General features: G+C 47.6%; 1 protein-coding gene across 1 annotated transcript; it reads right to left on the bottom strand.

Annotated features, from left to right (window-relative positions):
• Positions 1-8,967: 8,967 nt before the first annotated feature.
• On the bottom strand, positions 8,968-10,401 carry LOC129651316 (dnaJ homolog subfamily C member 8-like). Its single transcript, XM_055580050.1, has one exon. It carries the CDS (start codon positions 10,375-10,377, stop codon positions 9,616-9,618), a length of 762 nt encoding a protein of 253 aa, XP_055436025.1. The 5' UTR covers positions 10,378-10,401; the 3' UTR covers positions 8,968-9,615.
• Positions 10,402-14,661: the final 4,260 nt, after the last annotated feature.

Raw genomic sequence — 14,661 nt, 5'->3', positions numbered from 1 at the left:
ATGGGAGACACAGAGTAGAGTCCTATTTCTAATAAGTAGGAGGAATCCCAGTCTAATTAATAACCAGTACATCTGTTGTTTGCCAGTCCTACCAGTTCCTCAAGCTTCAGCCATAACTTTGACTGACCAGTTTCCAGTGTGGCCAGAGCAGGGCTTTGGGGTCATTGTTTCCTTCTTCGCAAGGTCAGGTGCAGGGGTTCCTCTGGATTGAGGGCTGCTTCTCACTTCCCTCGGCTATCGGTTGGGCCTGCAGGTTTGAGTCTGGAGTGATGGATCCAAACATATATTCCTGCCACCTTGAGAGCAGTAGGGGTGCTTAAGATTACAGAATAGGGCCCTCTCCACATGGGTTTTAAAGGCTCTTTTCTCCAGTCCTTTACCCATACTTGGTCCCCTGGTTGGTGGAGATGTACTGTTATGCATAAGGATATGTGTAAAATTCTATATTACCTACTTACATATTTGAGAGATGGTATGTCCTAACCCTTGCAACTGCTTATGTAGTCCCTCAGTTCTCTGGCATCTCCCCTTAAGCTAACTGGCAGGGACCATAGTCCATACAGGATTTCAAGTGGTGAGAGTCCTAGCCCTGCCTGGGTTGAGCATCTCACCCTCAAGAGGGCCAAGGCTAACATATCTACCCAAGGTAAGCTCATCTGACATAGTTTAGCTAGGGCTTGTTTGAGGGTTCAGTTCATGCGCTCTACTTTCCCCGAACTCTGGGGATGGTAAACAGTCTGCAATTTCCACTAGGTCTTCAAAGCCCTTGCCACCTGTTGTACTGTCTTGGCTACAAATGTTGGTTCATTGTCCAACCCTATGGTCAGAGGCATTCCATATCTGGGGACAATGTCTCTCAGGAGTGCCTTGTTTACCTCTCTTCCTTTTTCAGTTCGGTTAGGAAAGGCCTCCACTCACCTTGAAAAGGTGCAGATAAAAACTAAAAGGTATCTGAATCCTTGACTCAGAGTGATTTCAGTGAAGTCCACTTCCAAATCCTCAGATGGGGATAGTCCACAATGTTGGGTCCCTGCTGGCCTACTAGGCCCCTGGTGAGCTTTGTATTGTAAACAGGTTGCACATCGCTGGGAGACAGAAGAGCAGAGTGTGGGGAGGCGAGCGACGAGATAGTACCCGCCTAGCAAGGTCTCGTTAAGAGTCAGACAGGACTGAGAGACTTCACTTTCACTTTTCACTTTCATTCATTGGAGAAGGAAATGGCAACCCACTCCAGTGTTCTTGCCTGGAGAATCCCAGGGACGGGGAAGCCTGGCGGGCTGCCATCTGTGGGGTCGCACAGAGTCGGACACAACTGAACCAATTTAGCAGCAGCAGCAGCAGCAGCAAGGTCTCTAAGGCAGTCTTGCCCATATGGGTCAGTTCATGTTGTTGGTGGACCATCTTGTAGGGTAGCTGCCCTGGAATATAGACTTGGTGGTCTTGTGTGATCCACCATCCCGTCTTGGCCTTGGTTCCCAGTTCATTTTTATCCATTTCTCCTCTTTGGGAGAGTACCTGGGGGCAACTGATATTTCCTGGGCTAACAGGACTTTTGGTTTGTCTGGCGGCTGCCCTCAGGCAGCCTGCTTGGTGACTGCATTGGAGTGGCATTCCCTTTAGCCACTGGGTCCCCCCTCTTCTGGTGACCTTTGCAGTGGATAACTCCTTCTTCCTTCAATCCCCATATTACCTCCAGGAGCTTCAAGATTTCAGCTTGGTTCTTGATCCCCTTTCCTTCTGCAGTAAGGAGTCCTCTTTCCTTTTATAAGGTTCCGTGAAAATGTAGAGTAGCGAAAGCATACCGTGAGTCTGTGTAGATGTTGACTTGCTGGTCTTGGCTGAGTTTCAATGCCCTGATTAATGCCCACAACTCCACTCTCTGCTCTGACCATTCTTGAGGAAGCGCCTCTACCTCTACCACTTCAGAGTCAGATGCCACGGCATACCTGGCCATCCTTTTCCCAGTCTCCATGAAGCTGCTACCATCAGTATATAGGACCAGGTCTGGGTTTTGGAGTGGTTTATCAGTCACGTCTGGTCTGCTAGAAAATACTTCATCTAGTATTTCTAAGCCGCTGTGGTCCAAGGGCCCTGCTTCGTCTGGTAGGAAGGTAGCTGGGTTTAGAATTTGTACAACTTCCAGTTTTACTGGCGAACTTTCACATAGTAATCCTTGATACTGAGTCATCTGTGCATGTGTGAGCCAATGATGGCCTCTGTAATCTGACAGGGTTACAACTGAGTGTGGGACCTTAACATTGAGGTGTTGCCCCAGTGTTAACTTGTCAGCTTCCCTCGCCAGTAAGGTGTTGGCCGGTAGTGCTCAGAGGCAGGGCCATCCGGCCGTGAATAAGTCAATTTGTTTAGACAGGTAGGCCACTGGCCTTTACCAAGATCCAAATTCTTAGGTTAGGACTCCCAAGGCCATTCTGCTCTTTTCATGAACAAAGATGTTGAACTCTCTGGTTGCATCAGGAAGTCCTACGGCTGGGGCCTCAGAAAGTTTGGCCTTAACTGTTTGAAATGCTGCCTCCTGGCTTAGTCCCACTTAAGGGGGGCCTTTTCTTCTCATTTTAGAGCCTCATACAGGTGTCTGGGCAAGTCTGAAAATCCGGAGATCCACATCCTTCAGAACCTTGCTGCTCCCAGGAACTCACAGACCTTCTGCCGAGTGGTAGGGGTAGGAATGGGGCAAACTGCTTGCTTCCTTTCAGTTCAGCATCCGCTGGCCCTGCATGATGCTGCTGCTGCTGTTAAGTCACTTCAGTCGTGTCCGACTCTGTGCAACCCCAGAGACGGCAGCCCACCAGGCTTCCCCGTCCCTGGGATTCTCCAGGCAAGAACACTGGAGTGGGTTGCCATTTCCTTCTCCAATGCATGAAGGTGAAAAGTGAAAGTGAAGTCACTCAGTCGTGTCCGACTCTAGCGACCCCATGGACTGCAGCCTACCAGGCTCCTCCATACATGGGATTTTCTAGGCAAAAGTACTGGAGTGGGATGCCATTGCCTTCTCTGTGCATGATGCTAAAACCTAGATATTTGACTTGTCTTTTACAGATTTATGCCTTTTTCTTTGATACCTGGTACCCAGCTTCCATTAACAGGGAGAGGAGGGCCTTTGTTCCTTCTAGGCATTGAGCCTGTGTTGTGCTGGCCAGCAGAAGGTCATTGACATATTGCAGCAGGGCACAGCTTAACTCTTGTCCAGGAAATTTAGCCAAGTCAGCGGCAAAGTCTCCGCTGAAGAGAGTAGGGGAGTTCTTGAAGCCCTGAGGAAGCCTTATCCAAGTGAGCTGTTCCTTGTTTCCTGTATGTGGGTTTTCCCATTCAAAGGCAAATAGTGGTTGGCTGACAGGTGCAACACAGAGGTGGAAGAAGGCATGTTTTAAGTCCAAGCAGGTAAACCATTTGGTTGTGGAGGGGATCAGTCCTAGTAGGGTGTACGGATTAGGCACTGGCAGGTGCAGAGTAATTGTTGACTCTTTTACAGCCCTTAGGTCCTTAACTAGATGGTAGTCGTGTGTCCCCAGCTTTCTTACAGGCAGCAATGGGGTGTTCCAGAGTGGCTGGCATTTTATCAGGAGTCTGTGTTGGAGTAGTCTGTCTAAATGAGCCTGGGTTCCCAGTTGGGCCTCTCAGGGAGTCAAGTACTGTCACAGTTTTCCAGGCTGAGCTCCCAGTTTGAGATCAATCAGGATGGGGGTGTGATGTTTGCTAGGCCTGGGGGGTTCTCCTCGGCCCAAACTAGTGGGTATTCAGTCTCTAATTCAGGAGGAATGGTCCTCTCTTCTGGAGGGGAGGAATACAGGCACCATTCTTCTCTCCATACTGCAAGAGTCATAATCAAAGATGAGGGCGGTCCTGTTTATTTGAGCTGGGCTGACCCTTTGGCAGAGAAGGAAGTTTGGGCCCCCATCTTGGCAAGCAGGTCTCTTCCCATCAAGGGCACAGGGCAGACAGATAGGTAGAGGAATCCCAATACTACTTCATGGCCCCCTAATTGGCATCGTCAAGGACCACAGAAGGGCCTGTGGGTCTGAGTGCCTGTGGCCCCGATGATAGTGGTTTCCTTTCCCAAGAAGGGGGCTACTTGTTGAGTGACCACCGAATGTTCAGCGCGGGCATCCACCATAAAGTCCACTGGATGGCCCCCTACTTGAATTCTGACCATAGGCTCTCGGGGGCCCAGTTGGAGAGAGCCTGGTCCTCTCTAGTCGGATTCTGCTCCAGCTAGCCTGATCAGATTAGCACTGGGTGGCTCGGGTTGATATTGGCTCGGCAGGCCTGCTGCTTTGGTTTTCTTCTCGGGGTGGCTGGGGCACTCATTCTTCCAATGTCCCTTCTCCTTGCAATAGGCACATTGATCATGGCTGAGGGAGTTCCTCTTTCTCAGATCTGGGCCTTTTGACTTATGAGGTGGCCCCGCTGGGGTGCAGGCTTTGAAAGGGCAGCTGCCAAGAGTGCAGCTTTTTGCTTCATCCTCTTTTCTGCTCCTTGCCATGCTGTTTGGTCACGATCAACAAACTTTGTTAGCTATTTCTAGCAGTTCTGTGGCATTTTTTCCCTGCAAAAACCCTTCTAACTTCTGTAATTTCTTCCAGATGTCTGATTGGCCCTGTCCCACAAAGACCACATTTATCATCCATTGGTTCTCAGGGGCTTCAGGATCAAAAGGGGTGAAGGCCTCACATAACCTCTCGTAGAAGTCAGCCGGGCTTTCATCTGGTTTTTTGAAGCACTTCAGTGATCTTGGCCATGTTGGTAGGTTTCTTAGTCCTGGCTTTTACTCCCTATAGGAGGGCCTGTCGATACCTGTCCAGCCGGTTTTCTCCCTCCCTTGGTGTTGGGGTCTCAATGGGGCTCTTCTTCTGGGAAGGCCTCCCATACCAGTTCTCCACCTCTAATTAACCCCCTGGAGCCATTCCCGAGCCTCTGTCACGACTCGTTGGTGCTCCTCAGTGTTGAACAGGGTGAAGAGAAGCTGCCAACAGTCCACGCAGTTGGGGCGATGAGTCTGGAAAATGACTCTAGGAAATGGATCAGCACCTGAGGTTTTTCAGAGTATGAGGAGGGTATGATGCTTCCAGTTAGAAGATCAGTCGTGGAAAATGGTTGGTGGTAGAAGACAGTTCTCCTCTCTTGTAGAGTCCCATCAGGGGCAATACGCTGCAGTCTCTGGGTCTCTCTTAGAGGCATTTGAAGTGTTAGGGCAGCTGCCCCTTGAGCTGACCGGAGATGCCTGCTCACTGGCCCTGGGGTGGCTGGTTGTTGGGGCTTCAGGAGCATCAGGAGGAGGAGGTGAAACGGAAGAAGGTGGACTGTCTGCTAAATGCAGATCAGCCGCTCCAGGCAGGGGAGCTATAGGGACGTAAGGTGGGGGCATTGGAGGCATGTCTTCAGCCTTGCCCTGGAGGATAGGCAGTTCCTTTTTCTGGCATGAAGCCTTTTTTTCCGATTGAACCACAAGAACCTTATATTGCCCCTGACTTGTCATGCAGAACCGAACCCAGGGAGGCCTTAGCTGGACGATTTCTAATCATTGGTCAATATATGGAAATTGGTCTGAATGGCCAGGGTCTTAGGTCACAACTCTATATTGCTCGGACAGTGGGCACATCTAAAGTCCCCTGTGGGAACCATCCGACACCAAAGGAGGGCCACTCTAGGGTACAAAGAGTGCGCAGCTTTCCAGGGGTTAGTTTCACACCATATTCTCCAGAGAATCCTTTGTTAACATTTTTAATCATGCATTTTAAAACAGTAGGTTTTGAGGTTGAACTGCCCATTAAGTGAGAGTTCCCACCCTGTGGCGGTGCCCCACAATGAACAAAGGGAAACACTCACTTTTGTCTGCCTGGCCACACCCCTTGTGGACATTTAGGCTCCTCTTAGCATTGGCAGGTCAGTATAAGCCCCTGACTTGGACCAGCCTCACAGGGAGAGTTTAGATCCCCCAGAGACTGGTGCTGCCCTAAGCTGTATGAGGTCACTGCGGAATCACAGGTTGGAACTCACTCAGGCTCTGTAGTCAAAGACGGTGGTGCACGGGCTCTCGTTCAACACAAGCACACATCCAGTGCACACCAGGATTAACAGACCACCCGAGGGAATAAATCCTATTCTGAGTGACACTCTGGTCACTGGGAGGTGATCAGGCTCCTCTTCTGCCATATGAAGGGTCCTGACTCGGGCAGATGTCCCCGGGGCACTCACCCATCTGACATCCTGTTCTGGAACCAGTTTCTGCTCTCCTGCTAAGTCTGTGTGGGAAGCGGCGTGGGCCATGGCCAACGCAGCCCGTGTGAGGGTCAGTTTAGTTTAGTCACTCAGTCGTGTCTCTTTGCGACCCCATGGACTGCAGCACACCAGGCTTCCCTGTCCATCAGCAACTCCTGGAGCTTGCTCAAACTCATGTCCATCAAGTCGGTGATGTCATCCAGCCATCTTATCTTCTGTCGTCCCCTTCTCCTCCTGCCTTTAATCTTTCCCAGCATTAGGGTCTTTTCCAGTGAGTCAGTTCTTCGAATCAGGTGGCCAAAATATTGGCGCTTCAGCTTCAGCATCATTCCTTCCAATGAATATTCAGGACTGATTTCCTTTAGGATTGACTGGTTTGATCTTCTTGCTGTCCAAAGGACTCTCAAGAGTCTTCTCCAACACTACAGTTCAAAACCATCAATTATTTGGTGCTCAGCTTTCTTTATGGTCCAACTCTCACATCCATACGTGACTATTGGAAAAACCAGTAGTTTTGACTAGATGGACCTTTGTTGGCAAAGTAATGTCTCTGCTTTTTAATATGCTCTCTAGGTTGGTCATAGTTTTTCTTCCAAGGAGCAAGTGTCTTTTAATTTCATGGCTGCAGTCACCATCTGCAGTGTGAGGGTCGGTCTCTGACAGCAGGTTGGCACCTGTCTGTCTGTCACAGGGCCAGTGATTCCTCTGGTTCCCTGACAAGGGTGGCACAAGGGACCAGCTCAGTTGTAGTTTCCTGGCCAATGCATCGCGCTGACGGAAAAAGACAAGCAACACTTGGAGATGGAGAGCAGCAGGGTTTATTCAGCACCTGTTCGGGCTCAGAGGTGTGGCCTCCAGAGTGCGGGCTTCCCGGTCCTAGTGACTTTCCCACCTAAGCAGTTTGGCTGACACATAGGCCGGTTCACAGAAGCAGAGGTGGTGAGCAGCCATAAGCAGGCCAGTTTACAGAAGCAGAAGCGGTGAGCAGTAAGCATAGCAGTGAACTTAAGCAACTATTTTAGGTTTTTTTTTTTCCTCTTCAGCCCAAAGGGGTGTCACTGCATTCCTGGAAGGGGGCAAAGGGGGCTGATGGCCATAGTCTCTGAGACAAACAGCTTGCTTCTCCCCTCCCCAACCCAGGCTTCCCAGGGCCTGGGGTATGACAACCTCCCCGGAGCTGCACCCCACCCCCTCCCAGCAGAAGCTCGGGACTGGCTGTGTCACCAGAGGTGTCATTTCGCAGCTCTCTGGGGGAGTGAGTGAACCCCGGGAGTGTGTGTTGGGTGTGAGGACTCAGCAGATCTAAGATAAGATATTCTCAGCTCCCTCCCTGTCCCTGGCACAGCCACTTCCCTGGTCCTCAGGCACTGACGCGGAATGTCTGGGTGGCTCAGCCTCTGTGAAAAGGAAGAAAAGAGCAACTCCCCTGATGATCTCAGATGATGCTGTGGGAGGATAGCTCATGGTTTTTGGCTCTGCGACTACTCTACTTTTTAGTCAGAGAACAAAGATACCAAATTTCAGGCTTTTAGGTTCTGAAGCCACAGCTTCTGGGTCTCAGGTGAGGTTGAAAGGAGGTATAAACAGGCAGAACTCCCCACCCCTACCCAGCCTCAGCACCCTACCCTAGCAGGGGAGCAACTAGTGGAGGATTAGACAAGATGTTAGACACAGGTTTAGGGGTCATTCTCATTCCCGGACAGCCAAGTCCAGGGGATATGGAAGGGACAGAATTCAAATACACTGGGGTAGCCAAGGCCATGGGGTGTGGCCTGGAAAACTGGCACATTGCTCTTACTGTTGGATTCTGGGGACAGCAGCAGCAGGATAGAAATGAGAGCGCATATGATCCATGGAGGCGGGGACCCAGGATGATTTATCAGGAGGAGAGGACTCTCATTGAGCAGCCCTCCTCACTCACCCCATCTATGCTGTGGTGCTAAGGTACTCCACAAATTTAGATCAGTGGTGGAAGCAGGAGAAGAGGTGGGGTGGGGAGACTAAGTTCACCTGGAAATGACTAAGAGAATGTTTTCTGCAAGCAGGTAGAATGGAGACCCAGATACACTGAACCAAAAGAAAAATCAATATATTCGTATTAACTGAGATCTTAGCTTCTACATTCACCAGATCAATCTCCAGGCCCCACTCCCAGGGCTCATTCAAAAGATGTGGGAGGAGGCCCAGGGTCACTTCTAACAAGCACTTCCAATGGTTCTGATGTAGGCAACGTGAAGGAGACCTTTAATAAAGGTTTTTTTTTTATGGCTTTTTCCTTTTCTAACAGCTGACTTTGAAGTTGGGGTTGAAGGAGGCCGGGTCATTGTCCCACTGACTCATGAACTTGCTCCATCCACATGAGTCAAACTAGTAATTCATTTCAGACACCGTGTGTCCCTCAACACAGCGTGTACAGAAAAGGCCTTCTAATCTGGAGTAGGAGCAGCAGGCCTGAGGGAGCACTGCCTGGAGTGGGGACAAGGGCTTAGCCCCACCGCTCTCACTATCAGCTCCTCAAACCTTGTGACCTCTGACTTTGCCCTCCAATCTGGAAGACTCGGGGCTGCCTGCCAATCCCTGGGTTCCTGGAGGGGAGGGAAACTGCCAAGTACCTACTGCCTGTGAGGAACTTCACGTAGATTACCCACCCCCCCCCACCCCCCCCGCCCGCCAGGGTCTTTTTTTTTTGGTTAGGGTATAAACATTTATTACACATACAGAATATTACCACTAACAAATGCAGACAGGCGAGGATACCACGGGACAGGATGGAGCACGGCTAGCTCTTTGGAAAGTGAACAGGTTGGGTGGCTTGGAGCCTCATGCCACGCGGGTTGGCCAGTCAGATGGGAAAGCACATGCCGGACTCCAGGGACGTCGGGGCGCCCAGTGACCACTCTGGGTGTCGGCGGCCTTCCCATCTGATCTGGGGCTTTGAAGGACGCCACGCCCAGAAGCAAGGAACTGAAGCGAGGGGGCTTCCTAAGGTGGCCCAGGCTCGCCTCTGGAGTCACGGCAACACCAGTGTCAGCGGTGTGTTTAACTGGATGATTTCCACAGACTACACACGACGCTTCTAACCATCACACTTCAGTGAAGTACAAAACATTAAGTTACAGGCTGTGGGAAGAGAAGGCAGCACCTTCCGGTCCCAGTTGGTCTGAGGGGTGAGGGTCGGGGGAGGTTTATTTTTAAACCGAGCCCCTCATTTCAATGTACAAAAGAATTACTCTGATCGGTATTAAATTGTACTGAAAACAAAATGGACTAAAAAGCAAATACTATTCTATGTTGGGGTGAAAATGGGAGGAAAGAATGAGTCCTTCAAAGCAGGAGGGAGACAGTTGGGGAAGGTTCTGTGGCCGTGACCCTTGGCGGTCACTCACGCTGCTCCATTTTTACTTTTGGTGGTCTCAGGAAGGTCCAGTTTTTCTTCTCTTTCTTTCCTTTCATATTGGCTTGGAAGTTTCGCCAGCTGTCCACGCGACCATCTCGACTTTCCTCAAAATTTTTCTGCCACTCCCTTTCTCGTTTGGCTTTTTCTTGAGCTTCAATCTCTTCCTCCCGTTGTCGCTTCCTTTCATGCATCTCTTTGGCTTCTCTCTCTTTCCTTTTAATTTCCAGCTCAGCAAAGAGTTTCATTGTCTGTTTGTATACTGCTTGTTTGAACAGCTCAGGGTCATCCTCCTCCACATTTGTAGGCTTTCCTTCCTTCTTTAATTGCTTTTTTCGCTCTTTCACGGTGTGTTCCACGTATTCTTTTCCTGCCTGAATTACATCCAGGGCCCTCTTCTTTTGTTCCTGATCCAGTAGCAACTTGTAAGCTTTGTCCACAGCTTCAGAAGCCTTTTGTGCTCTGTCAGCATCATCTTGATTTTTGTCAGGATGCACCAGTATGGATAACTGCTGAAACCTCTTTTTTATTTCTTCATCTGTCACTTCAGGATCTATCTGAAGAACCTCAAATGGGTTCAAATTGAAGTAGGAGGAACCAGGACGAGTCAATCTTTCAATCTGATTTTTGGATATTAGAACTGAATCTCTCTTCTCTATTTGTTTTACCTCACTGTAGAAGGTCATAAATGCTTCCTCCGTGCTGCCTCCTCCACCCGAAGCCCCGCTCTCTCCTGGAGCCGCCATTTCCCCGGCCCAGCGACCACCCCCCAGTGTCTTAATTACACAAATAATGTGACTCCATTCTCCTCAAAAAAATATTAGAACACTAGACATAAAGCTGAGGTCCTCTTGAATATCCCCCACTTTGTCTTTTTGTTTTACCTTCTGGCAGTGTTCATGTATTCCTCCTTTTGGGAAAATAAGTTTTCTTGTTTTATATTTTTTTCTACTCTTCTATATCCTTAAATATAGATGTTGATTATCTTTTTAAAAAATTTCCAAAATGCAAGATCCTCTCACATCTCTTTGTATCTATCTTTTAAAAATTCAGCATTATATTGTAAACTAAGAAATTGGTAACGTTCAAAATTTAAAAGGTACAAAAGAATGTATAGCAAACCTTTGTCCTGAGCCAAACAAGACCCCTACTCCATATAGCTGCTATCTCCAGTCTTATAAATCCTCTAAAATGGTCAGTGCAGAGACAAACATAGACATAGACATAGATACTTATTTTCTCTTGAAAAATACAAATGGTATCAGACTATATGCATTGAGTTTCCCTCCAGTTTTCCAATTATAGACATTTTTTTTTTCTCTTGTGCTCCCTAGTATCTCTGTTTTTTCCAGACTTCTTGGTAGGCTTTCTTAATACATGGGGGGAAATATATGGGAGGAATCTCTCTTTTATTTTGGAGGCTTTCTTTAAATGTCTGCTGGTCCTTGGTTCTCTTGTTAACATTTAATAGGGAGCCACCAAGAAGCAGAGTGGAAGATATGTGTGTGTGTGTGTGTGTGTGTGTGTGTGCACGTGCAGGGGAAGGGCACTCATTGACTGGGCTTTGCTGTACCACAGTGGAAGCCTTTTCATGCAGACCCCCAAATGTTGACAAGTGACAGACTTTCTCTGGGGCCACTCAGTTTTTTGAGAGGAAAACATCCCCCATTCTCTGTCTCTGCCCTGTGTGTGTGTGTGTGGCGGGGGAGTGGGTTTGAGGGTGGTTCCTATTTCTAGCCTCAAGCCTCACCCCTGTGGTGCCTGGGGTCCCCACGTCCAAAGCCTCCCCCAAAGTGAGCAGGTGGAGGGGCAGTGTTCGTGACTCGGATGTGAGAGGATAAAGGAGACCAGAGTGTCTCTCAATACGCTGAACACAGGCTCTCAGCCCCCTCTGTGTTCAGCCAGGCCCTGACCCGGAGTCTGGGGAACTCCAGGATCTTCTGGCATCATGTCCTATTTGGTCTGGGTCTGTCAAAACCCTTAGTCCACTGTCCAGCCTCCAAAGCCTTGTTGAAATCTTTTAATCCACTGTTTCTTTAGTCCTTGTAGACATATGCCTGTCTGACTCCTGTTATCCACTTAAGTTATGGAAGGCGCAGAAGACAAATGCTCATGGCCAATCTTCCATGCTTATAAGTCTCACCACAGTTTCTTTAACTAGTTCCCTCAAGGACCAGCTGTGGATTTTCTTTTCTTTTGGCTACCAGTGGGAGAACGTGATCTTAGCTCCCTGACCAGGGATCCAGCCGGGGTCCTCTGCACTGGGAGTGTGGAGTCTTCACCCTAGACCACCAGGGAAGTCCAAGGACTGGCTTTTAGGTGGTTACCAATTCTGTCACTGTTACAACAGTGCTTTTAGGAACATTGTTGTAAATACCTCCCATGACCAATCAGCCCACAGGGCAATCCTGTGACGTAGGCCCCGTTTTTGTTTTTTTTTTTCCCTTTTTTTTTTTAACCAGGGCCCCACGCCATGTGGGTTCTTAGTTCCCCATCCAAGGATTGGACCCATATCCTCTGCATTGGAAGTGCAGAGTCTTAACCACTGGATCACCAGGAAAATCCCAAAGTAGATATTGTCTTGATTTTACATCTGGAGACACCTAGGGTCAGAGAAATGCCTTGATAGGGTCTTTTTTAAAGTTGGTTAGTCAACTTTTTTTATATATATAGAATATCTCTTAAAAATTTTTTGTATAAAACATAATAAAGTGATGTCTTTTAAATCTGTGTAGTTCTCCCTGCTCTGCACAGAAACCAGACAGGCAAGTAGATAATGAATGACAGTGAAGCATGGTCTCAGTGAGGAGTGTTTCAAAGGAGAACCCAGCACAGCAGGCCTGAGAGGCCTCCTGATCCCAAACTCTCATTCTGCAACCTTCCATTCATCAGAAATTCACTGGGGTTAGCAAGCTCCTCTATCAAACACTTGCTGAATTGAGTCAGCTGATCTGACCTGATAGCCAGGAGTCTCGGGTTCTGGTCCTATCTCTCTGTTTGAGCGATGTCCTGAAGAAAGCTGCTTTCTCCTTGGGCCTCATTTTCCTTGTTTATTAAATGAGGGCTCTTTCACTCTACTATGCCAAGCACCATGCTGGCACCTAGAGCTACACTAGTATATAAGAAAAGAGTTCATGAGAACACAGCATGGGAAGTTCCCTGGTGGTCCAATGGTTAGGAGTCTGCTCATTCACTGCTGAGGGTGCACATTCAATCCCTGGTCTGGGAACTAAAATCCCACAAGCTGTGAAGCACAGCAAAAAAAAAAAGAAAGAAAGAAATGTTTGTCAAGTACACCTCAATAAAACTAAAGGGAAAAAATGAAGCACCCACCGGGATTTTTGATGGATGTAATGAGCAAGTGATCAAGACACTTGCCAACACGGCTCAGACAGACTTAAACCAGAAAGGAGACTCTGAGGGCTCACATGACTGGAGAGTGACTGGAAACAGCAGGATCCAGGTGCTTGTATGATGTCATCGGTGATGGGTTTCTCCATGTCCAGCCCTGCTGGCCTCTGCCTTAGCTTCATTTCCAGACAGGGAATAGAAGCAGCTGCAGGCTCACAATCTTTTAAAATACTAGGTTTTTTTGTTTTTTTTTTTAATGAATATGGTTCAAAAGAGCAGATGGAGAAAGTCTCTCTCCCACCCTTTTCCCCAGTCCCCCAGCTTCCACCACTCAGCCACCAGTCCTCCTGGTAGTTTGCCTCCTTCCAGATGCTCTGTGCATATTGCTTTCCGTTTTTTCTTTTTTTCCTTTGTTTTTCCTTTTTTAACACAAATGGAAGACCACTACACGAACTGTTCTGCAACTTGCTTTTGTCACTTAAGTATCTTGGAGATTGCTCCAGAACCATGTATAAAGTTTACTTTGCTCCTGGCTGCACAGTATTTCATGGTTATGTAATGATACCAATCCCCTGTTGACAGACATTCGTTTCCAATCTTTTGCCAATACAAGCAAAGCTGCAAGGAATAATATACACATTCCCATTCTACCTATGTGCAAATGTGAAGGGCTAGTTTCTAGATGTGAAAATCCTAGGTCAAAGGGTAGGTCTTGGTCTTTGTAGACCTAGAAAGGGTAAATCCTAAGTTTTTGTGATGGTGATTTTGATGGAATATTGGCAAATTGATCTCAGGTAGATGTGTTATTTTTTTTAAAAAATGAAAGGTTTATTCAGGGATCTATACACTCATTACACAGAGTGTGGGCCATCTCAGAAGGTGAGAGGCACTAGGGTATGGGGTTGTGTTACCAATTGTTACTCTCACCAACAAACAGATGAGGCCTGTTTACTTAAAGCCAATACCCTCTTCAGCTCTATGAAATTTTTTTGGTCATTGATGACGTAAGTTAAGCATGATCTGCATTTCTCGTGTGGTGAATAAAGTCAGCTATCTCTTCAAATACTTGAGAGTTCTTTGTCTTTCCTTTTCTGTGAAATGTCTACCTAATTTTTTGTACATTTTTATTGAGTTGTTATTTTTCTTATAGATTTGTAGGACATTTTTATGTATCAAATTTAGCCCTTTCTAATATGTTATAAATATCTTCCTTTAGACTGTCATTTACCTTTTAACTTTAGCTTATTTTTTTTACCATACATACTTTTAACATTTTAAGTATGTATTTAAATATATCAATATTTTATGACTCTTGAATTTTGTTGAAGTCTTCTTCACTGCAAACTATTTACTTCTGTGGTATTCTTACCAAAAATGCATAACCTCAATCTAACCATGAGAATACATTGGAAAAATCCAAACTGAGGGGCAATCTGCAAAGTAACTCAATAGTACTCTACAGATGTGTCAAGGTCATGAGAGGGAAACAAACAAACAAACAAAAAACCAAAGGACTGTCTCAGATTGGAAAAGCCTAAGGAGACAGGCAGAGAAGGCAATGGCACCCCACTCCAGTACTCTTGCCTGGAAAATCCACGGACGGAGGAGCCCGGAAGGCTGCAGTCCATGGGGTCGCTAGGAGTTGGACAGGACTGAACGACTTCACTTTCACTTTTCAC

This window comes from Bubalus kerabau, chromosome 4 (genome assembly GCF_029407905.1).
Source record: "Bubalus kerabau isolate K-KA32 ecotype Philippines breed swamp buffalo chromosome 4, PCC_UOA_SB_1v2, whole genome shotgun sequence".
NCBI lineage: Eukaryota > Metazoa > Chordata > Mammalia > Artiodactyla > Bovidae > Bubalus > Bubalus kerabau.
Note: the sequence above shows the minus strand (reverse complement) of the source record. Positions and strands in the feature narration are given on the sequence as shown.

Coding starts and splice junctions, on each gene's coding strand:
- LOC129651316 (XM_055580050.1), bottom strand. CDS start 10,377: ATGGCGGCTCCAGGAGAGAGCGGGGCTTCGGGTGGAGGAGGCAGCACG.